This window comes from Gastrolobium bilobum, unplaced genomic scaffold, assembly GCF_033153095.1.
Source record: "Gastrolobium bilobum isolate Gb01-03AN ecotype WA unplaced genomic scaffold, APGP_CSIRO_Gbil_v1 utg10898, whole genome shotgun sequence".
NCBI lineage: Eukaryota > Viridiplantae > Streptophyta > Magnoliopsida > Fabales > Fabaceae > Gastrolobium > Gastrolobium bilobum.
In genome coordinates, this window is record NW_026897461.1 from 258,058 (window position 1) to 283,685 (window position 25,628).

General features: G+C 35.2%; 1 protein-coding gene across 1 annotated transcript; it reads right to left on the reverse strand.

Moving 5' to 3' along the window:
• Positions 1–16,912: 16,912 nt before the first annotated feature.
• On the reverse strand, positions 16,913–19,546 carry LOC133307106 (beta-amyrin 24-hydroxylase). The gene is made up of 2 exons (XM_061507529.1): positions 18,641–19,546; positions 16,913–17,548 (listed from the first exon to the last, which is right to left on the reverse strand). Exons 1-2 carry the CDS (start codon positions 19,541–19,543, stop codon positions 16,913–16,915), a joined length of 1,539 nt encoding a protein of 512 aa, XP_061363513.1. The 5' UTR covers positions 19,544–19,546.
• Positions 19,547–25,628: the final 6,082 nt, after the last annotated feature.

Sequence of the window (25,628 nt, forward strand, 5' to 3'; positions counted from 1 at the left end):
GCTATGATTGATGTAGAACAAGGAAATCTCGAGTTGAGGATGAATGATGAGAAAATCACTATCAATGTTTTCGATGCTATGAAGAACTCTGACCACAGTGATTGCTTCAGACTTGATGTGGTTGAGGAAGCAGTCAAAGAGGTGGTTATGGAAGAGAAAAGTGAGCTTCAAGAGCTTGAAGAAGAGTTGAAGGCTCTAGATGAAGCTGCTCCAGATGAAGAGCGAGAAACTGTCTTTGAGGTACTAGAAAAGAAAGAAGATGACTCAGCTACATTGGTACCAAAGGTGGAATTAAAAGAGTTTCCTGAAACTTTTAAGTATGCTTTCTTTGGAGACGAAGAACAATATCCTGTTATCATCAATAAGGAAGTCCATCAGCAGCATAAAGAAAGCAAGCCAAAGGTTAAGATAGAAAAGCCCAAGAGTAAAGAAAAGCATGTGAAGACTAAGTTCAAAGTTCCTGAGAACCCTCATCCTTATCCACATGCATATGATCATAAAAGGAAACAATACTGGATCAAGAAGATTGGGTCATCAATGGTAGCATGCTTCCAACCACCATAAATCAAAAAGGGTACGTCAGGCTCGTGACGTTAAACAAGCGCTAATTGGGAGGCAACCCAATAGTTGTTTTTCTGTTTTTATTTTTATTTATTTTATTTTCTTAGGATAGTTTAATTTTTTAAAAAAAAGTCAAGTAAGTGGTGAATTAGTAACCATATGGAAAAATTTTAAATCTGGGAATTGGCGCTATCAGCGTCAACTTGGCGCTAGTGGCCTTACAAGACTGAAAAGAGACAATGAGTTTCGTGCTCACAGCATGAACTCCACGCTGTCAGCTCCACTGATCAAAAAGTTCCAGTGAGCTCCGCGCTCACAGCATGAACTCCACGCTTTCAGCGCCAGTATCCTCACTATTTATCTTGACTTTAGTATTTTCATTTTGCTGTTTTGAGTATTTTGTGGATTATTGGTTGGATTATTTCTCTTTATACAATACGCTTTGATGATTATTTTGTTTTACTGTTTAACAAGTGTGTGTGTGTGTGTGTTCCACCTGACAGAACTAGCTCTCCGACTAGTATAGTTGTTGCTGAGGACAACAACGCTCTAAATCTGGGAATTGTCGCATGGCATGCTGTATGCGAGACTTGCTAAATACTGCGGAACTACACCACGGAAAGGACGTCTAAACAGAAATTTTTCTGAAAAAGGGGAGATATTTTAACCTTCAATTTTTTTTGCTGTTTTTAGTTAGATTCAATTTTTAAAGAAAAAGAGTAAAATTTTAGAGAATTCCTAAACAAGCAGTCCCAGAGTGTTCTAAGCTTATGCAGTAAGTAATTAGATTGAGTTAGATGAAGCATGATATCTGTGAGCAATTTATTGTTTTAATCTGAGAATGATGACTGCTCGTTTTTATAACTGTTTGTTGAAATTTTTTGATAATGCTTGATGTGAAACTGTGAATTGAGATTCTAGTTTGAATTATAACTGTGAGGATTTGAGCCTAAACATAAATTTTTCTTTTTGAGAGGCCTCACTGTGGTAGTTTCTAGAACTTGAACTGTTTCTTTGGCTTGCATGCATGACTTAAATGATAAAGGCATTTTTAATCTTGATAACTTAGAGCTAAACAGACTACCCATAAGAATTTCCATTGTTAAGCCTTTTTGAGCCTTAAACCAGTTCATTCAAACCTGATGAAAATTGCTTAATCATGTTCCTCTTGACACACCTTGAGAGATTTAATGCTGATCAAAGAAGAAAAGTCAAATTACTTCTCAAAAAGGAAAAGTTCAGTAGCTGAACAAGGAAAAGAAAAAAAAAGTTTAATTACAGCTCAAAAGAGAAAAGAAAGAAAACATCTGCAAACAAGGAAAGAAAAAGGTAGTGAAGAAAGGGAAAGAATCCCAAGTTTGTAAAATAAGGCAAAGCCTAGAAGAGAATGAAGTATTGTTAAAATCAGTATTTCAATCTCTCCAATCAGCTTCTGACCAAAAGATTCTCACCCCCAAACCAGGCCAAGTTACAACCTATCAAAGACCTTTTGATCAATCTATGTATGTCAAATGGATTCCTCATTCTTAGGAACTGAGAATAAGTTCAAGCCTATGGAATTCTTACTACACTGATGGATAAGTGTGAAACCCTTAAACACTGAGTGTGATGAGAGTACATTTAAACTGATGAGGAATATTCAAGCTGGAGTCTAAATTCTTGATATAACTGAAAAGCATTGTTGGAAATTTTAAACAGAGAGTTATACATGCATAGCAGTCTGAGTTCTTAAGTTGTTGTGTTTCATGTTTTCACTGAATTATTCTTTGCTGATAACTTGAATCTATTACATTGCTGAGGACAACAAAGTTCAAATATGGGAATTGTTTGATATGCATTCAGCATATAAGGAAATCGAAGTCAAAAAGAGAAAGAATGTTGATTAAATCTTAAGCAAAAAGGGCAATAACCACTGTTGATCTGTCAAAATCTTAATTAGAGATTGCATACTGATTTTATGTTGATTTCATAGGAAAAACAGACAAACTGGAGCTAAAAAATAAAAAGCTAAACTGAAGGCCCACGCTCACAGTGTGGGTATGGGGCTCAAAGCATGAAAGGAGCTTTTCAGCCAGAGGCATCCACGCTACTAGCGTGGAATTCACGCTAGTAGTGCCAGAGATCAAAAACAGGCATAAGCTACCACGCTACTAGCGTCGGACTGACGCTAGTAGCGCCAGACTTTCCATAAATCCACACTTGTAGCGTGGTAACCACGCTAGTTGCGTAGTGCTCCAGTATTGTGAACAAAACTCCCACGCTCACAGCGTGGGAACCACGCTAGTAGCGTGGGAGGTGCGGAAATTCAATATTAAATCTGATCAGTATCAGCAGAAGATTAAAAGAAAGTTTTAAATGAAGATTCAATCAAGATTTCTACACTAGGTCAAAAAATCTATAAATAGAGATTCAGACCTCAAGAGGAAAACACTTTTTGCACGGGAGAAATTGCGAGCGACAAGAATTGGAGCGAGCTTTCGGTGACTGAAGATCAAGATTTCTTCTTTCATTCTTTCCGGTTATTTCTAGTTTTTATGAATTCTTTTGAATACTTTGTTTTGTCAGACATGAATATGTCTGGCTAGTTTCTTTTTATATTGTGGTAAGTTAATAACCCTTGATGTGAACCCCTTGTATTTTGGTTAAGTTTATGGTTAATTATTCAATTGAATTTATTTTACTCTGTTCTTCATCCCATAATTCTTTTAGAATTCGCGACTCTATTAGGATTGCGAGGGTTAGGGTTTACAATAGGAATATTGGGATTCTAATTCCTGACAAAGGGTAAGATAATTGTTCATGTATGCACTAGGGATAGGCTATATGAACTGCAAATGTGGAAAATTCACTGGGCTTAAAGATTAACTTCAAAAGGGATTTCTAAGGGATTAGGATTCTAATAGGGTTAATAAGGTTAAGATCACTAAGGGATTAGGGCTTAACTAATTAATTATAGATGGTGAATTGTTTGATCAATTGGGTAATTAAACATAAATATTAATCATTATTAGAAGGTGGGAATCAGAAAGGTGTTGGAGTCCTTTACTGCAATAGTTTTTTTACAATATTTTCTCAATTCTCAACTTTTGATTTTAAGTTTTCAATCTTCTCTTTGAATTGTTCACGAAATATTGAATAGTTCACAATTGTTTCAACCACTATTACTTTCAAATCAACTCTTGTTCATCCATTCTTAAAAGGAACAATTAATTGATATTCGACCCAATCCCTGTGGAGACGATACTTTTCTTATCACTTTTTATTACTTTGAACGATCAGTGCACTTGCCGATTTTTCGCAACAGCTATGTAAAAGCACGTACCGGAAGGGTGCTGCGAAAAATAAAATAAAAATATGAAAAATATTAGAAAAATGAGTAGGTTCAGAATCCTAAGTTTGGGATTAAAATGCTAAGCGTAGCAATTAGCGCTAATACAGTGCGATTTAGCTTAAATCGGCTATAAATACAACCTTTGGCCCAAAACCCTAGGTATTATTCTATTCCTACGTGACTTGGTGGCTGAACAGCTCCCTCCTACTGTTCCATTGTCTTCCCTTCTCCATTTCATTAGCCAAGAGGCCATTCCTTCATGAAATCTTCTCCTAAACACTTGGTGTGAATGAGGGTTACCATTGAGGGTGAGTGTTGACCTTGTTTCTGGGTTGTGGCCACTGTTTTGGTGAAGTCTTGGTGATATTGGTTGGGTTGAGAGAGAGCCTTTGTCCTAGCTTCTTGAGCTTCAAGGAGTGATTGTTGAAGAGAAAGGACCAACCTTTGAGTACATTTTCGTACACTGTAGGAAGTCAGAACGTATAGGCTATTTTAGAGAGCTCCATGAGCATCCTTTCTTTGTTCTGAAGTGTGGTAAGCTTCACCAACCTTGATGATGAGTTTTAATGGTTAAAAGTGGAGTCTTGACATGTGTTATGAGTTGTTTAAGTAACCAACCAGTATATGAACCTGAAAGAGTGTAAAGATGCATGCTTGGACGTTCTAATGGGTTAAAAGTTGAACCTTTGGAGTGATATCTCACGAAATGCAGAAACTGCATTCTGTCGCAAAATATCCGGATATGGATATCCGGATATGGGCTCTGTAGATATCCGAATATGGATATCCGGATATGACATCTGGATATGCATATCAGGATATAATATCCGGATATGGATATCCGGATATGGCCCGACAAATATCCAGATATTCTGGGTTTTCGAGGACAGTAACTGTACTGTTCATACAGAACCGAGTTATGGGTTAGTGGACCCTGGATTGGTTAAGTTAAACCGCTGTAATGATTAGTAAAGTCAGAATCTAAGTGATTAAGGTCTTAGGGCTTTGTGAGAAGCCTAAAGACATGAAACGTAAAAGGAAAGACATTGTCTTTATATCGTATGCTTGTAGAGTATGAATATTGATATGATTATTGGTCTAAAACAGATTGTGATCTTGCTGTTTGTGGACTTTGAGCTTGTGTGGACTCTTGGCTTGGATAGTTAGCTTGCAAGGTAAGCTTTCGTGTCCTCGATTTAGCCGTTGTTGGTTCCACCATATCCCATGAGGGGATGGTTTATATGCATGATATGTTTTCATGTATTGTTTTATTGGAATACTATTGAGTTGTTAAGTGAAAATGCCTTATGATATGTATGTGGTGTTCGCCTAGACGGGATGTGATCCTGTGGGCAGGTACGGCATGGGCGCGTACTATGTGGGTAATAGACATATTCATGCATCTCTCTGGCCAGTAGATTAGTTATAACACACATGACATGATTATCTGCTGCATTGCACTGGTTTTGGAACTTATACTGTTAAACTGCTTTTGGAACTTATATTGCACATCTAAGTGAGCTTGGGGTGGAAGATCCTTGAGGACCCCTTGTCTTACTGAGATTTATGTTCACAGATCTCACCCCACGTTTGGGGCACCCTTTTCAGGTTCAGGTAACTCGGGGGTTGAGACCTCGGGTGGCAGTAGGCCGGAGCTTAGTTGATTGATGTTTATCTGCTTATGCTGATTATGCTTGGATGCTAGATTATGTCTATCTCTATTATGTGTTTAGCTTCATCTTATGGATTATTGTGTGGAGACTCTGTTGGCTATGTTGTCTTATTTGGTGAGCATGGGGATTGTCCATGCCACATTGACTTGACTTTATGCTTTTAGATTCGAGTTGTATAATTGTATCAGGATTATTTCTGGTCTACGTGTTGTAGTTCTGTGACTTAGATACTCACATATATTTATGTATTGAGGCAATTCAGTTAGCTGTCTATTTGCAATTTACATACAGGCAATGTTTTGGAAATGAATTAAGTAATTCAACTTGGTAATGATAATGACGTCATAATTGAAAAGAAAAAGATATTCTGCATTTTTAATTAAGCGTGGCTTAATACAATGACATGTTAACAACCGGGTATACACGGGGTGTTACACAAATTAATTTAAAAACCATACATAGGCGAATTCAAATTAGTTCACAAAGGTCCAAGTTTGAATTTTGCCCCTATCAAGTCCTTGCTTGGTGGAGTTGTTAGACAACTGACTTTAAAACTCGTGAGGGGCAGTGAATTGAGTTTTAAAAAAATCTTTTCGCAAAATTCCTCTTTAATATTTTGAAAAATATTTCTTAAATCTTTGATTTAGCACATTTAATTCTAAGTGGAAATATAAGTGTGTGATTAATAGATGAACTAGTGAACAAGCAAGCACAATCAAATAAAACAATTTTAGGATTGAAATAAAGAGTTGAAGGTTAGGAAAATTGCAAACTACATGTATCTTGGTTCGGTCACCACCACTTGTGACCTATCTCCAGATTAAAGTCACTCGATCAACTCTTTCATTAACAGTCAAGTTTCACAGGTGCTTGACAAACCTTTACAATCAACCAAGTTTACGAGTACTAGAAAACCTTATACTTCACTCCACATTTACCTACGTATTTGGCTACCTCTCAAATACAATGGTCTCACAACATTTTCAACTCAAAAATACAATGGGAAAGTGTTTACAATGGTATATACTCTCAAAATACAAATAATACAAGTTGAAGCTTGTTGGTAGTGATGTATATCAAGAATGAAGCTCAAAGGTAATAAATGACTAAGAGGATAAATTAATGAAAGTAAATAGAGTATGTGCAATGCAATCAATCAATTAAAGCTCAATGATCAATAAAATAATTATTGAAAATGGTTGGAGGCATAATAAATGAGTATGTATAAGTTTTTACCAAGAAATCGTTATACTACCCATTACAAGGCTTACTAGCTAGTAAGGATTCGAATCCTTTTCGTGAGGGATTCAAATCCCTTCAATTGACAGTGAAGGATTCAAATCCTTTTTATGAGGGATTCAAATTCCTTTAACTAATAGGGACGGATTCGAATGCCAAATCAGGAAGGATTCGAATCCCTTCTTGCCAACAACAACTTATGTAGTCTGAATTGGCCTATATTGGATTCCAATGCCTCTAAACCTACCCAAAAGCATGTTCTTGACTTAGAAAAAATATTTCAAGGTTCTAGGACAAGAACATTTTTCATTGGTTTTTCAAATCATTTTCAGGAACTTAAAAGTTGTGAATTATGCACTTTGAAAACAATGTTCTCTTCGAGTTCATTCATGAAATTTTAATCAACTACCTTTATATTTGAGTCTAAGTCCTATGAATATACTACTTGTGCGATCTTAGACTTAAGTTGTTCCTTTGTAGCTTGAATATTGATCTCCTTCTATCTTTGTCAATTGCCTTGATGAACTTCACACATAGTGACTCGGTTAATTGTCCTCTTAGTATTCTTTTTGATTGTTGCAAGTTGTAATCTTTTGAAGTATTCTTTCTATACTTGTTTGTTATCATCAAATTCTTATCTCTTTATATTCTTCATCTTGAGTGTATTAGTTCCATTATGCCCTCCATTTTGATGATGACAAACTCAAATTGAGAAAAGGGTTATCATAGCATGTATATTGTCAAGATTAGCATTAAGACTCCCCTTAGTCCATGAATAGTATGAAAAATGCAAAATGTGGAGTTCTAGGTTCCATTTACTTCATTTTTACCTTTCTAATTCATTTTTCCAATTTTTACCGTAATGTGTGCCTCTTTAAAACATAATGGGTGAGTTGTACAAGGTTTCTTAATTTGCACATCATTCTCCCCCTTTGGCAATATCAAAAAACTTTATACAATCCAACACATAGATGTAGGAATAATAGAAGCATGGACAAGACATAAAAACCATAAGAATGCAACAAAGTCAATATGAGCCAACAAGGCCAAAACAACATAATAAGCCATTATAATATATAAAGATCTAACATATGACATAATAAACCAAAAAGCATAAAGTCATAATCTCCAAAAAAAAAAAGAACTAATCCATAGAAGTCATACATAAACCAAATAGTCCTAATACAACCAATCTAGACATAAGCATAATAAGAAAAAGAGAATCTTAGATAGTGAGGAGTCGAGGCATCAAAAGTCATCAGAGTCTGGAGTAGTGCTGTCAGCAGCCACATCAAAAAATTCAAGATGATGCTCAATGAGCTAAAGTCTTAGATGGAGCTATGTAATCTTAGCGTGATGCTAGTGAAGCTTGCCTCCATGTTAGTCTGCATCTGGGTGAGATAGGCCATCATATCGGCCATAGTATAAGTGATTGGACAGCCTTAACCAAGAGAACATAATGGACCGAGATACTGTCAACAACAGCGACAGCCGCTGGCATATCAGCAGCCTGAGGATCTACGTCCTCATGCATAGGATCTGTAGCAGGAGCGGAAGGAGGATGAGGAAACTTCTAGATCCACTCACCATCAATCTTTTGAATCCCCACCTTCCTCAGCTGAGTGCTTGATGAGCTTCCAACTTGCTATGTATTAAGAGTCAAATTGAGCATGAAAATTATCTAAATGTAACTAAAATACATGAGAATTGTGAATAAAGTGTTATTGTACACTGAGGAGTATTTTCATAAATAATTCTTGTGTTTTTGGCTCATTGGAAGAAGATTGTAACACCCCGTGTTAACCCGGTTTATTAACATGTTATCGTATTAAGCCACACTTAATTTAAAAATACGGAATAACTTTTTCTGTTCAATTATGACATCATTATTCATTACCAACTTGATTACTTAATCATTTTCAAAACATCGCCTGTATGTAAATTGCAAAAGACAGCTAACTGAAATACCTCAATATATAAATAACATAAATATGTCTCTAGTCACGGAACTACAACAGGTAGACCGGACAACTCTGATAGTTTATAAAACTCAAGCTAAAAAGTACTAACATCAAAGCGGCATGGACAAACCCCATGCTCACCAAATAAGGCAACAAGCCCAACATAGTCTTAATTCAAATATCATAATAATGACAGAAAACATAAACAGCATCCAATATCCAGTCATGTCAGCATACAACATATATAATCAACTAAGCTTCGGCCTCCTGCCGCCAGAGGCATCAGCCCCCAAGTTACCTGAACCTGAAATAAGTGTCTCCAAATGTGGGGTGAGATCTCTAAACAAGAAATCTCAGTAAGACAAAGGGTCCTCAAGGATCTCCCACCCCAAGCTCACTTACATGTGCAATATAAGTTCAAAAGGCAGTTTAACAGTATAAGCTCTCAAAATAGTGCAATGCAGAAAATAATCATGTCATGTGTGTTATAACATTTCTACTGATTAGAGAAGTGTAGGAATCCATCTAAACCCACACGGTACTAGCCATTACTGCACCCGCCCACAGGACCACCCATTGGCCTCCCGTAGGCGTAACACCATATACATATCATAAGCAATTGCACTTAACAACTCATTAGCATTTCAATAAATAGTACATGTAAACACATCATGCATACAACCATCTCCCCATGGGAAATGGTGGAACCAACAATGGCTAAACCGAGGACATGAAAGCTTACCTCTCAAGCAATCAATCCAAACCAAGTCCACAAGCTCAATGTCACCAAACAGCGCAATCACAGTCTATTTATAACAGGAATATCATCAATAAATATATCATAACTTTTCATTTTTAAAACGAACATTATTTCTTTTTTGTTTCGCTTACTGCGGGCTCTTTCCGAAGCCACAAGCACTAAATTATCTTTACCATTTTAAAGACTGAAATTTCATCTCTATATGAAATATTCTAAGATTTTACTACGTTAAACTAGATATCTTAAGGTTTCCAACGATATATTTTATGCCTCAATCGGAGTTGTATAACTCCGATTATGCATTTCGCAAAGTGACTGCTGCAAACTGAATTTCCAACAATCAAGTCAAGACTTCAAACCAACACTACGACCAAAACGCTTATCCAATGGCTATGAAATTTTACAAGATTGTATCCATAAGTGATAGCTTTACATAGGTCCAAACTTCACTCAATTTGGAGCTCTGTAGCTCGAGATATCACAATTTTACTAAACTAGTTTGTTGTTGTCATATTTGCACCGGGTAATCGATTACCATACAGGGGGTAATCGCAATTTTACTAAACAAAGGTAATCGATTACCACCTGTGCAGAAACGTGAAAATGCATATTTTTCTGCATAATTCGAGACCCCAAAGCTTCCCCAAGCTCCCAAGTCCGGTTTTTTCTCAAAACAGATATTCCAAAGCATTAAACATGCATAGATTAACCACTTTCAACTTGCTTAATCAAAGTTATCTCTTTTCATTACATAAACAAGATATTTTAATGAAATTTCAAAGGGGATGTTCAAGGTATACCTATGGGGTCCTTGAACTCAGAAAAAGAAGAGCCTTGGATGCTCAATGAAGTGCCCCAAGCCACTGCCTTAGTGATGCACGAAAATCACCACACCAAGGTAAGTTCTTTCCCTCCAATGCTTGGAGCTCCAATGGAGGTGGAACACACTCACTCACCCACAACCAAGGCGACATCCCACACACTCAGAAAACAGAATCTTGAGCTCCCAAGAACACTCTCCCCACTCCCCCAAAGCTTGCTACAAGCTCAAACAATGATGGAGAAGGGTTTTCAAGAAGGAAAGGTGGAGTCTTTGGCTTAAAAATGGAGAAAAGCTCCAAATTTTGAAGGGAGAAGTAGGTGGAAGCCTATGCACGAGAAAATCTCACGTAGAAGAGTGAATTTCTGACCTAGGAGAGTGTGCCACTTAGTATTTATAGTCCACTTAAAGTTAATTATGCAGTATTAGCGTTAATAGCTACGCTTATCATTTTAATCTTGAACTTCATATTCTGAACCTAACCATTTTTCTAGGACTTTTCATATTCTTATATTAATTTTTCGCAACACTTTTTCGGTACGCGTTTTAACACTGACAGTATTAGTTCTGACATCAATTCTCATTATTTTGACTTCAAACTTGTTTTACAAGTCCTATATATTATTCTAGGAATATTCATGCACTTATTATAATTTTCTGGGATACTTCACCGGTACGCATTTATACCGAGTAGCAAAACCGATATCTGCACTCTTCGTGAAAAAAATGACTTTCAGCATTATTAATCACTTTCTATATTTATTTAAGCCTCATAATAATTATTAGGGTCAATTATGGAATTATTTCCTAATTTCACATAATTAATTAATTAACTTCCTTAATTAACAGTGCGGGTTCTTACAAAGATCAAGTTGCATAGCTCAAGAAAAAGCAATAAAACCAATTAAAAGAACCAATTGAGCAGGCGCTAGCGTAGCACTTTAAGCTCCAGAAACATCAACTTTCTGTTTCTTAGCGTTAGTAACGCCAACGTGGCACTAGAAGTGCCAAGGTCACCAGTTGTCCCTACTCAAGTCCACAAGAGTTCTTTGTTTCCATCCTAAGAGCGCCATGATAGCTCTACTAGTGGCATAAGCTTAACATAATTTCAAAATTCAAAATTTGAATTTTAAATCTAATCATGAAGATCTGATTGAGGATTCTATAGGAATTTAAAAGATATTTTATGCTCAATATAAAAGGAGGTTTGGGAAATAGAAACATTAGTCGACTATAGAGAGAAAGAATGAAGGGAATTCCAGAGCTTAGAGATCAAGGACGAAGGCTAAAGGAAAATTGAAGCATCATCATGGAGATCAACTAGCATCCCTCACTCCGTGACTTTTCATAGTTTTCTTCCCTTTTATCTTGGTTTTGGTTGAGCCAACTATGTCTGGCTAATTTCTTTAGTAGTTAGGATTTTGAATCTTACGTGAACCATCATGTGATTGAATCCGTTTTTCAATAAAATCTGTCTCCAATTGTTGTGTGTTTATCTTGAATTTACTAGTCAATTTCATGTATGACTTAAACAACCATATAAGAATAAAGAAGGTTAGGTTCTATTTTGGATCTTAATCTGAAATAGGATAAACACGAATTCTTGCATGTTCTAGATATATATTTTTAGGAATTACAAACGTGTGAAATTCATCACACGTAAGGCTTATCTAAAAAGGGTTTCTAAGCAATTAAGATTCTAATTAGGTTAAAGAGTTAAATAACTAAGACATTGGGGATTTAACTAATTATCACTTTGATGATGAATCCTTTGATAACAATGGGGTTAGCTTTTTATTGAGTTAAGTCAGAGGTAAAGTAAACCTTAACTGCCTGTTCTAGTCTTGATTTTTAACTCAATTTTTATTTTCTTTCTTTAATCGTTTTTCCCAAAACAACTTTGAATCGTCTAACTTATATAAAAATAGTGAATTATTTATTCTTCCAAACCCTCACTCATCACTTTATTATTTGGAAACGATCGATATACTAGTCTTGTTCGCAATAAGGTTTTGGCATCGTTACTGTGGACTAAAATCAGCGATTGTAGCATCTGTGGCGTTTAAGATTAGATTTTTATTTTCTATGTTTATTCTAATCCTTACCAACTTTGCATTTTTGGTTTATGCGAGATAAAGTTGATCCAAAAGACTTGCTCTACTATCTGGGGATTGAAAAGCTAGCAAGGAAGAACATAAAACTCACCAAGGAACATAAGCAAAAGGAAAAGGCGACCAAAATTATTTGTGAAGAACTAGTGACCATGGCTGAACAACCACCACTTATGGATATTTTGGAGCAGTTCCTCAATCCATCCTATTCCCATGTTTCATCTGTGATTGTCCTTCCACCAATTCAAGCCAATAGTTTTAAGATTCATCCGCCTTCTTACAATTATTCTAGAGAAATCAATTCTTAATGGAGGGTGACTATGATCATAATCTGTTTATGTCAGGATTTTTGGATCTATGACAGCTTCACTAGCATAATTGGGTCAGCCTTGATGCAATTTGTCTCCTACTCTTTCTTTTCGCACTAAAAAGAAGAGCAAAGGAATGAACCGGAAAAGAGCATCACCTCTTAGGACAATTTTGTGGCTAAGTTTAGAAAGAAGTTCTTCAATATTTCTAAGTTTATGCAAAAGAAGAGGGAGATTGACCACTTTTCTCAGATTGACAGCGAGTCATTTGGTGCTGCATGAAAGAGATTCAAAAGTCTATTGAATGCTTGTCCACAATATGCTCTTCAAGCGGGAGATAAAGTGAGACTCTTCTACCATGGTATATGCCTGCTGATCGGAAATTTCAAAAAGTGGTTGCTAGTATGGCTCAATAACCAAAGCTCCAACTGCATCTTTGAAGCTCATTAAGGATATGGCTGCTAAGGAGAATGATGATTTACCCACTTCAAAAAGGGTCGTGCTTCAAGTGGAAAGTTTTGAGCTTTTGATTACTGTTCAGAAGAACATGCAGAAGTAGATAAAGTCTTTTACGAAGCTGGTGGCAAAAAACCAAATCCTTCCATCAATGTTGAAGAACCGGTAGTGTGTGACATCTGTGTTAAGGGACATCCAAATGCAAGTTGCCCATTGGCTCAACCTTCTGAAGTCAACTACATGGGGAATTGATAAACCTATAGTTTATCATATTTTTAGGGTTAATATTACATGATTTGCATAGTCTAAGACATGTATACTTTGGTTTATAGTGAAAAAGTATGCAAAGTTGAGTTTAGTCTAACATAATTCATTCCTATGTGATTTATAAGGTAAATTGACTCGAATTGAGCAAGAATGATGAAAAGACTTTGAGAAAGGAATAGAAGATCAGAAAGGTCATGGAAAGGACCCAAGGAGCAAAGCTCAAGGATGAAGGAGAGTGTTACAATGTTGGAGAGAGCGTTGCAACGCTCTGTCTATTTGGAAAATAAATGAGGGGGCTTCGGGTTTAGCGCGTTTTAACGCTCTGCATAGCGTTGTAACACGCTACCACATGAGGAATTTCCCTTCGATGAAAGCGTTACAACGCGCTGTGGAGCGTTCAAACGCTCTCCTCCTGAAAGTCATTGTGCCTGAGCGCGTTAAAATGCTCTAATTAGCGTTGTGACGCTCATCTGCGAATCAAGACAGGCCTAAATTGTGAAATCATATAATTAAAGATATGATTTGAGATTTGATTGAAGATCATATAAGAAAATAAAAAGATATAAGTTCGTCTATATAAAGAGGGCTGGCACATTCAGAAGAAGGAGCTTTTTGATCAATTGAGATTGGAGATTACTGAAGCGAGAAAGAGAGAAACACGTTTTCATGCTTTGGAGCGTTGGAAGCCGGTGAAACTCACAAAGACGTTGGGAACTTTGAAGATTCAACAAGCTATCGTCAATGGAGTTTGGGGATTCTTATTTGTTTTCCATTGTTATTAATTTCAATATACTAGGCTAGATTTTTTATGTAGTTAGGGGCAGATGAACCCCATTTGATTGTTATTATTATGAGTTAAATTGTTTCTAAATTCTTCTCTTTCTATAATTGAATGAATTTATCTATTTTTAATGTTTTCTACTAGTTTGCTCCTTATAGGTTGATTTAGGAAAATTGTATGACAATAGGGGTATTGGTGCATGAACCCTGATTTAATAAATTCACCATAATCCTTGTGATCTAGGAATAGACATAGGGTAATTATGCAATCTTTAGATTCTTGTAGAAGAGACAAGGTCGAACTTCTAGACTCAAGAATCATCGACCAAGAATCAAGAAGCCTCCTTCTGGAATCTCAAAACTCAGATTAGACAGCGAGCCAAGCAGTTGAATGAGAGACTTCCAGGGACAATGCCTAGTGATACTGTTGTTAATCCTAAAGAGTTTTGCAAGGCTATCACTACTAAGAGTGAAAAGGTGATCCAACCTCTTGTGAAGCCAGCCAAGGTGGATGAGGAAGTCCAAAACATGGATGACACTAAGCAAGAGGAGAAATCTAAAGAGGAGGATGATGATGTTACTTATATTTGTTGGGGGGGGGGGGGGGGGGGGGAATCAATTAGGATAAGAATGTTTCAAAGAAACCTCCAAAGAGTATCAGTCAATCATTGGAAGCTTCTCCATATGCAAAGGCTCTGTATCCTTAAAGGAAAAAGCAGGAAAAAGAGAAGCAACAATACTCAAAGTTTATTGAGATGTTTAAAAAGCTACAAATTAACATCCTCTTCTCTCAAGCTTTGGAGAATGTCTTTATATGCCAAGTTCATAAAAGGTCTCTTATCAAACAAGTACAAGTTGAAGGAGATGGAAACCGTAGCTTTGACAAAAGAAACTAGTGATGTGATCAGGAAAGGATTGCCATCAAAAGTCAAGGATCCTAGTAACTTCAGTATTTCATGCATGATCAAGAATGAAAATGTGCAAGTAGGAAGAGCTTTATGCAATTTCAGTGTCAATTTGGTGCCAGTTTCATTTGCAAGGTCTTTGGTGATCATCGAGACGAAATCTACATTAATATCTCTGTAATTTGTTGATAGACTTATAATTTTATCCAATCTATTACTAAACGCCCCTTATATGTTACTTCTCTTAAAATCTTTTAATCCAGTAAAGTTTAACAAAATTGGTTTTAATGGAAGGCTACGCCATTTTTTTTAACAATCTAATTAAAACAGAACTTGAATTATTTATTTTATAAAAGCAGGGTCATCCAGTAACAAAACTATAAATGTATTAGGTAAATAATGAAAGGAAATTTATATTCTAGAACTACCCCTGTTTTCATTTTAATTGTAAGATGGAATCAAATCTCAAATATATTTAAATAATTGTCCCTCTAGTTTTTAGTTCTTGCCAGGTGTATTTCGGAGAATAAATTCAACACATTTTTAACCCTTCAAAATTTTTGGTCAAGTTCTACCTCTACACATCTGCTAGATGAATTTAGGAAAATATTTGTTTTCAAGTGTTAGCTCAATATATTGAAAAAATCTATAATACTATCGCTATCGCCGTATATACAAAAATATTTTTTATGATCCTGGACCACTCAATAATTTAGTGTTCCTTCTCATATTATTAATTTTTTCTTTTTCTTTTTATTCCTGTTATTTTTTCTCTTTTCTAATTTTACCCTTCCATTTATGCTAAAGGACCACCTAAAAATGGTAGTCTCGGATCACAATAAATAATCTCCGTATATACATCTTACTAATGAGAGCATTACACATCAACTAATATATTTTTTGAAGAGAGAAAAAATAAAATAACTTTAATATATAATTATGTATTTCCTAAAATACATAATTTATAATTTTATTGAATTACCATCCTAGTGCTTAGTATGACATAGTACTGAAAATGTTCTCTAATATTCAAACCCGGCTACTTAATTGCAGAGCACACCAAGTTATTTTGGTCATGTTAAAGATAAAGACAGATTTGACACCAGAGTACAACTTAAGTATAGAGCACACGTAAGGTATTTGGTGACATTAAATATAAGCCTTATTAAAAGTGACCCAATCCGGTTGGATGAAGTTGTTGAATCGGAAACTGGATCACTAATTGATCCCGTTCACTAATTAACTAACCATGCATGCAATTCAATTAAAAATCAGTGAACCGGTGCTAACTCAGTACCAACTTTCTGATTGAAAGGAATTTTTAAAATTGTGACAAAATATTCCACCGTGAGGGAAGGGAATTGAAATGCTATTGACTAAGTCAAATCACTGTTGTTATTATATTATTTCTATCTATATGTTCATTATTTATAATTACATAAATTCAATTTAATGCTCAACCGGTGACGCACACTCCTTGAACCAATTACCCAACTCGATGATGACTCGTCCGAATTTAATAAGAATGTTAAAAATAGAGATGGATTAGACTACGTGATCACTTATTTCTTTATAAATTGCCATACTAATAAGTTTACACAGGATGCACTTCCCAAACAAAAAACACAAAGTGAAATTTAAAAAAGAAAAAAGAAAAAGAAAGTAAATGGTAGGTAAAACATAGGGAGAAGAAATTAATTGGATTCTTCAGTGCAGCACCATTCCAAGTCCACATATTCTTCAAGCAGAGAATGGAACAAAACGGGGAACAGGTTTGCAAAACAATGGCTTAGCCAAAAACACAGTTACTCGTCCTTCCTCTGACATGTCAATGTCATTATTCTTTCCTTCATTAACAACCCAATCAAAGCATTGGATCAAACTAGCCAGTGTTGCTTGGATAACCAGCAATGCAAGTGAAGATCCAGGGCAACTTCTTCTTCCACTCCCAAATGGTAAGAGTTGGTAATATTGTCCCCTTACATCAACTTTACTCTTGCCAGGTTCATCTGTGTGTAAGAACCTCTCAGGGCTATACTCTAGTGGGTTGTCCCAGTATTTTGGATCCCTTCCAATGGCCCATGCATTGATAAAAATCTTTGAATGTGCAGGAATATCATAGCCCTCAACTTGGCAGCTTCTAATAGCTTCTCTTGCAAATATAGGGGTTGGTGGGTGCATCCTCAGAGTTTCTTTAACCACTGCTTGGAGATAAGGTAAGTTTGGTATATCTGATTCCCTAACCAGCCTTTCCTTGCCAACAACAGAATCAATCTCTTCTCTTGCCTTCTTAAAAACATGTGGATTTCTTATGAGCTCTGCTAGTGACCATTCTAACACACTTGCTGGTCCATTGGTCCCGGCAATAAACATGTCCTGTGGAACATATCAAACAATGTCAAATTCAGGATTCACTTTATATTGTAATAGCTAATTCCACTTTGGTCTTGATTATTATGTTCTTAAACCATCATGGAATCTTATGCATATATACAACTTGGTGGTTACAAAGAATCATGATATGTAAATTTCACTGATATTTTTACCAATGCTGTGTAATGCATATAAATTTGAGGGAGTGTTGTAGAATTATAAGGAAAATGAAAGGTGAGAAGACTTGGGATGCACTACTCCAAAAACTAGCTAAAGGGTGGAAGTGCCCAAAGCCTTATAAATCCCATATTAGTTGTGCTCATATAATCAATTTGAGACTACAAGTTTCATATTTTTCCACCACGCTTCCCTAGTGCATGCCCCCACTCACACTCCACGTGATGGATGCTCTGATACCATTTGATGAGACCTTGGGATGCACCGTCTTAAAAGCTAGCTCGAAGGGTGAGAGTGCTCAAGGTCTTATAAACACTACATTAATTACCCATACAACCAATGTGACACTCCAAATTCGCGCTACCTTGCAAATGGAACCCAACAAAAGGTAAGAGGTTATCCATATACCTTTCCCTTTTCTTCCTTTCCTTCCTAAATCTCTCATCCTAACAGACCTTAAGTGAAACTACTAAAAAAAAAGACTTGGATCTAAATAACCTTTATGAAGACTTGATTTATGACAAAAAAACAATAGTATCATTTTGATCCATGTAATTGATCCCTCCTAATGGTAAAACGCTTTTGTTTGAGATGTACCGATAACCTTGTATATGTGAAGGATTACTGAACAAATCTCTATATATATATATATATATATATATTGTGATGCTTAAATCTATAATTTTACTGTTTTAAGACAAATCTTTCATCATATATGAGAGACTCTAAAAATGTTCACACACATTTATATCAAAAGAAGTTAGCTATATTGTTGTCAGGAAACTACTTAGGCCTGTTTTATGTTTGGAAGGTAGAGGCAGAGCCAAAGTAAGTTAATGAATGTAACAGAGAAATAAAAAAAATCTTAAGCATGATAATGCAAGCCCAAGCAAAAATGAGGAGTCAAAATGTTCATACCAGAGCAAAGGCTTTGGCACTTTCTCTAGTGAGTTTATTATCAGCACCATCTGCTTCAATCAAGTTCAACAAAATATCAAAAAGATCCTTCTTCCGATCACTGTCAGCACCCATCTTTGACCTTGCCTCTTCATGCTCTTTCAGCACCTTCTCCATCAATACATCAACCTTATGATGTGTATCCTGATTCTTCTTCCCAAATCCTTGCAGATCAAAAGGCCTCATAAACTCAATGATATCACCAAGATTAAACGATCCAAGAAGCTCTCCAACTTCTCTAATCAACTTTCTTAACTGACCAACTTCATCACTTGTCCCAGTACTCTTCTTTCCCATTGTCATCCTCGAAATGATGTTGTTTGTGTGCCTTATAAGTTCTTGCCTCATTTCCACTGGTTTACCAGTGGCAGATATCTCAAGAATCGTTTTCAAAAAAGCCTCAATTTCATCCTGACGAATGTTAACAAAATGCTCAAGAGTTTTCCCACTTAGAAGCTCTGTCATACAAAGCTTCTTCAAGAACCTCCAGTATGTTCCATAAGGAATGAAGAAGTAATCAGCAGCACCATAAGTCAAGTTCTCACTTGCAATCATTATAGGGCGATTGCAAAATGATTCCTCATAAGTCTTGAGGATTTGCTTTGCCATTTCGGCTGATGATGCAACTATGACATGTTTAGAACCAATCATGATATGAATCAAGGGTCCATATCGTGTGGAAAGCTTGTAAAGTGCTTGGTGAAGGAGTGATCGAAGATAAGGAGCATGGCCAAGGAGTGGCAATGATATTGGAGGACCAGGGGGTAGTTTAAGAGACACGGATTTTTTGAAGATGGATCTAATCAAAATCGTGGATATGAACCACAAGAGGAAGAGCACAATGTAGCCTTGGTTATCAATCATGGTTGAGTTGATGGGGATGAACACAATGTGAAAAACTCAAAACAACTAAACCTATGCTAAGATGATTGCTTTACCATCACGAAGAACATAAATAGATAGAAAGAACAATGCATTTCGTCTACTTGGGTCAGCGGTAAAGTGGACTGGAGGTTCATAGATTATTAATTTTTGCGATCCTCGTGGTACATATTTTATTAATGTATCTTGTTGTTCTCCCATCCTCGTGTCCCATATTATATTTATGAAAAACCTGATTTAAAATAAACATATTAAAAATAAATAACAAAAAATGTACTTTTCATTTTATTTTAATAAATTAAAATGATGATATATTTAAGTTAAATAGAAATAAATATTTTTAGTTACTCCCCTTATGTATAAATTTATCAAAAATTCATTTATATGTTTTACCAGCATTATATTTAGGGTAATACTAGTAGGGGAATGCTTTTTTGCTCCGGTATAAAATTAAAAAAATCTTATTTTCATCTCAATTGTTAATTTTCATCTATCTAATGCTAATAATTTATTTAAAATTAATAACTAAATAATTGGAATAACTCAATAAATTATAATCATCAAAAGAACCAAAATCAATGACTGAAATGAGAAATAAAATTTCTTAATCTCATTACGGAATCAAAAATCTCACATCATATATATATATATATATATATATATATATATATATATATATATATATATTGTTGTACATGCAGCAGTGACAAGTGTATGGTTATGATTTTCCATATTAAATGCTTTAACCTATATATATGGAAAATTTGTCATTGTTGCACGTAAAGCGGCCACTGTTGCAAAGCGGCTGCAGAAAAATTGAACTCGTTATATATATATATATATATATATATATATATATATATATATATATATATATATATATTAATTTTTTCTGCAGTGAATGCAAATAAGTTATTTACGTTGAGCCCAAAAGAATGTCATTTTGGAGCAGAAATTAATGTGTTTTGTAATTATAATTTGTTACAAGGTTATAAAAATCTTTATCTTTATAATTTTTAGTCTTTCAGCCCAAAACAAAGTCGTTTTGGGAGTGAATATAGATAACTTATCTGCATTTACTTTAGAAATATTAAAGCTATATATATATATATGGAAAAAACTACTCTTATGCTACATGTGATAACTTTCTCTCCTACACACCTTTCGATAACTTTGTCACCTTTTCTTTTCTTTTCTTTTTATTTTTCAAGTGGTGGAGCCCACAAATTTATCTCTATGACATGAGATAACTTATCAAAATTTATCAAAATTTCATTTATATGTTTTACCAGCATTATATTTAGGGTAATACTAGTAGGGGAATGCTTTTTTGCTCCGGTATAAAATTAAAAAATCTTATTTTCATCTCAATTGTTAATTTTCATCTATCTAATGCTAATAATTTATTTAAATTTTAAAACTAAATAATTGTAATAAATCAATAAATTATAATCATCAAAAGAACCGAAATCAATGACTGAAATGAGAAGTAAAATTTCTTAATCTTATTACGGAATCAAAAGATCTCACATCATATATATATATTGTTGTACATGCAGACATGTGTATAGTTATGATTCCTACATTTAATGATTTTATCTTTTGTATGGTTATGATTCCCCATATTAAATGTTGTAACCTATATATATGAAAAATTTGTCATTGTTGCACGTAAAGCGGCTACTGTTGCAAAGCGGCTGCAAAAAAATTGAACTCATTATATATGTGTGTATATATATATATATATATATATATATATATATATATATATATATATATATATATTAATTTTTTCTGCACCGAATGCAGATAAGTTATTTGTGTTGAGCTCAAAACAATGTCATTTTAGGGCAGAAATCAATGTGTTTTGTAATTATAATTTGTTACAAGGTTATAAAAATCTTTATCTTTATAATTTTTTAATCTTTCAACCCAAAACAAAGTCATTTTGAGAGTGAATGTAAATAACTTATCTGCATTTACTTTAGAAATATTAAAGCTATATACATATATATATATATATATATATATATATATATATATATATATATTGATACGTATGGGTATCAAGAACAGATAAAAAGGCTTAACAAACAAGAGAGAAACTCGATTTTCATTATTCATATGCCAACAATGAATATACATTTAGGTCTTTATAGAATCTTCTCTACACACTTCCTTTACTTACACGTAATCAATCCCTAATAAACTAACCAATCGACTAACAATATGTAAACTAACTATTCTCATGCTAACAACACGTGTACAACAACTACATTTACTAAACCTATTTAAATACCACAGTAATCTTTTGACCAAACCGGTTCACATCTTTCTCTAGCCTACTTGAATTTTGCCTTTCTCTATAGACACCCTTCTCGCAACACCACTCACCCCTTCAAAAGGGACCTTGTCCTCAAGGTCTAAGTGGGGAGAAACCTTGAGATCACCCACACTCATAAGGTGGAGGCAAGGTAGTTGATGAATGACCTTGTCCTAAAAAATGAGGGTCCTCCTAGATCCCAAGTAAAGCATCTTAAATCATAGTGATCATCAACTGTTTGCAAAAAATCTGCCCAAAAGGTGAAGAAACTCACCAAGAGGTCATCATTTACGCTACCATCGAGGCTCATCAAGATGAAGAAATTTAGACTTCGTTCACACATGAAACCTTTAACATTTTGAGACAGAGGACTCAAAAAAAACTTGTATTAATAATATTTGCATGCTCTGGTGAATAAAACAAAGTGTTGGTGGCTGCACATATTGACTTCTTGTTTTGTGTGGCAAGAAAAATGTATGCTTAAGAGAGAATGAAATGGTGGAGACTACACTAAGGGTGAGATCTTTTTGCACCTGAAAAGCTTCTTGCTTGCTCTGTTTTCTATGGTGGCACCACAAGATGGATCTTGAAAAATGGAAGAGGTAGAGGATGAGACAACAATGGGTTCTTGATTCTGATTATCCATTCTTGAAATACTATGCACTAATCTTTGCTCCGTTTCTGCACCAAATGATGAAGCTTCTTGGAGATGAGCATCCATGGTGGCCATGCTCTGCACTAGTTTTTGTTATTGTAAGGATGAAGTGTTTTGGTTTGGTTTTGGAGATTGATGTTAGGACTGATTGAGATAGGTTTGGGTTGTTGAGGGGTCTTGGTATGCTGCTGAGATTAGGTCATGAACTCTTGTAATTGCACATCAATAGCGAAAACAAACTCTGTTAATTGATCTAAATTCTGGTTTAGATCAGCATAAGTTGAAGCTACTTCCGTTGAAATTCTGATCGAAGCTCATCAGCCACTTCTTGTATTCTCACCTTGAGATTCAACTTGAAATGAAAGCACCAGTTGGTACGTATGGGTTGTTAGTATTTGGGTGTCCTAGAGACAATCTTATGATTAAATAAGGAAATAGATGTAGACCTTTTTAATATTGTCGCAAATAAATAAAAGCACTCTTTATCTTGTTTCCTAATTCTGTCTCGATATTAATGTTAATATATTATGAATAACTTGATAAACCCCGTGGAATAAAATAGGTATCTCTTGAGTATCTGTGATGAGATCATAATCATGAGGATTCAAGAATACCGGATGTTTATTCCTAATTTTATGTTCATAGTCTAGAGATATTGAGAATGGGGTCAGTAATCTCGGGTAAGACTAGCACGACTTATCTACTTGTATATGGATACAAGGTATAGACCTTATATGCTACAGATATGGAGATGTCTTAGCTAAAGTCGTGGGTGGACCTATAAGGGTATAACTCGCACTGAACAGACCCACAAAGAGACTCTATGAGGAACTCTCGCAGAGAGTATCATTAGAGTAGTCTCTTTATATTTGGGTATGTCTTTCCTAAGACCAGAAGTTATTACCTAGACTGTGTTCTAGAAGGCATGCTTTGATTGTGCACCTCGTCTGCCTGAAACATGGAGACTCATAGGTATACTGTTGGGCTTGTCCTGAAAGAACACAGGGCTAGGGTGATAAGCTGAAGGAATTCGTCAAATCTCTGTGAGAGATTAGGTTATTTGTAAACCGGAGAAATCGGGATGACATTTACAAGGACTCGGGAATCTATGCATAGTAAAAGAGATCATGAGATGATCTGCCTTTAGAGTCTGTAAATTGAAGATTCCCTATTTCGAATAAAGCTTACCCTAAACCGCAGGGGTTGATACGTTTCCTTACCCTAGGTTTTATGGGAAGGTAACCGAGACAAAAGGAAATATATACGGCAACCAAATATGTGTAATAGGATGATCAAGTCATTAATCTAACTAGTTCTGGGGCAACAAAGCATTGCTAGTGCTCTGTGTTGTCATTAGATGGGTTGTGGGCTTATTGGGCCCAAGTGCATTTATGTCAGTGGCTATATTGGACCTAATGGGTCACACACTAACACCTAATTGTTTAGATGCTCTAGCATTAAATGTATTGGGCCTAACAATTGTTATTAGCCCAAGAAGTAGTTTGGAACTCCACAGATAGGGTGGAGGGCGCATGGATCTAAGTAATAGGCTTGGATAGTCCAAGACATTACTAATTAATATAATTAGTTAAATTAATTATCAAATGTTTAAATTTTGAATTTTGAATTTGAAATTTGATATTCGAATTTTGAAATTTGAATTTGAAATTTGAAATTTGAAATTTGAAATTTGAATTTTGAAATTTGAATTTTGAATTTGACTTTTGAAATTTGAAATTTGAATTTTGAATTTTGAAATTTGAATTTGAATTTAGAATTTGAATTTGAATTTAAAATTTAAGTGTTTGAAAGTTTGAATTCAAATGTTTGAAATTCGAATTTGAATTGGCTATGTAAAGTTGTTTCATAACAAAAGGATAAGATGAGATCTTGTTGGAACATATCAAGAGGAAATCTTTTGGACATAATCTAAGAAGATTTGGGGTGCTGATTTGGCTGTTGGTTAGTCATCAGAATCAGCTCTAGAAGATACGATCTGTTGGGAGAATATTTGAGTGATTTGATTCAAGTTTGAATGCAACTACTCAAATGTATCTGGTCATTATTTAGGCTATATGGGGCGCACCATATAGCTGATTATATGATGGTATATGATCAGATATTTGATTAGGCTTTGAACCTAATATCATAAAGATATGATAGGATGTTGTTGGCAAGATTTGATAAGATTTGATTTGCAACAAATCCTCTTATTTCTCCTTGTTGGTGCGCCATTTTGAAGGGATTTTGAGGATTAAAAATCTGATTGCATCATGACTCTCTTGATCACTTCTTGTGCGCCTAATAGCATATATGTTCCTCTTAGGGTTTTGTAAAAAGCCTAAGCCATTCTCTCCTTATTCCTGCTCCACTTTTGTGAGGTTTTCTCTCTGAAAACTCCACTCTTCTAAACACTTTTACGTAGTCTCCTTTCATCACACATTGAGCGCATAGCAAGCCTTATTGTGGTGATCAGTCGGCGGCTTTACTGGAAGGTGTTCCTGTATCTAGACGCGGGTGGTGTGGATTAACGTTAGAGGGTCTGAACCCTTCAGACCTACCTTGATCATCTTGAGTTTTCACGAACAAGGTATGACATACGTCTTAAAGTATGTATCTTAACATGCATGTGTATTCCGCTTGCGGAAATTTTTTTGTTTTTCCCTCTCACATGCTTCGGCCTTCAAGGCCAATTCGAACTTTCATGGGTATCAATAACAGAGAAAAAGGCTTAACAAACAAGAGAGAAACTTGATTTTCATTTTTTAAATGCCAACAATGAATATACATTGGGTCTTTACAAAATTTTCTCTACACACTTCCTTTACTTACACGTAATCAATCCCTAATAGTCTCTTGATCAAACTAGTTCATATCTTTCTCTAGCCTACTTGAATGTTGCCTTTCTCTATAGACACCCTTCTTGTAACACACACACACACACACACACACACACACGCACACACACACACACACACACACACACACATATATATATATAGGAAAAGATCATTTTACACCAGTGTAAGTTACATTTTCAATCTTATCCGTTGATCCCATTATATCTAAGGGCTCTAATTTTTTAGTAA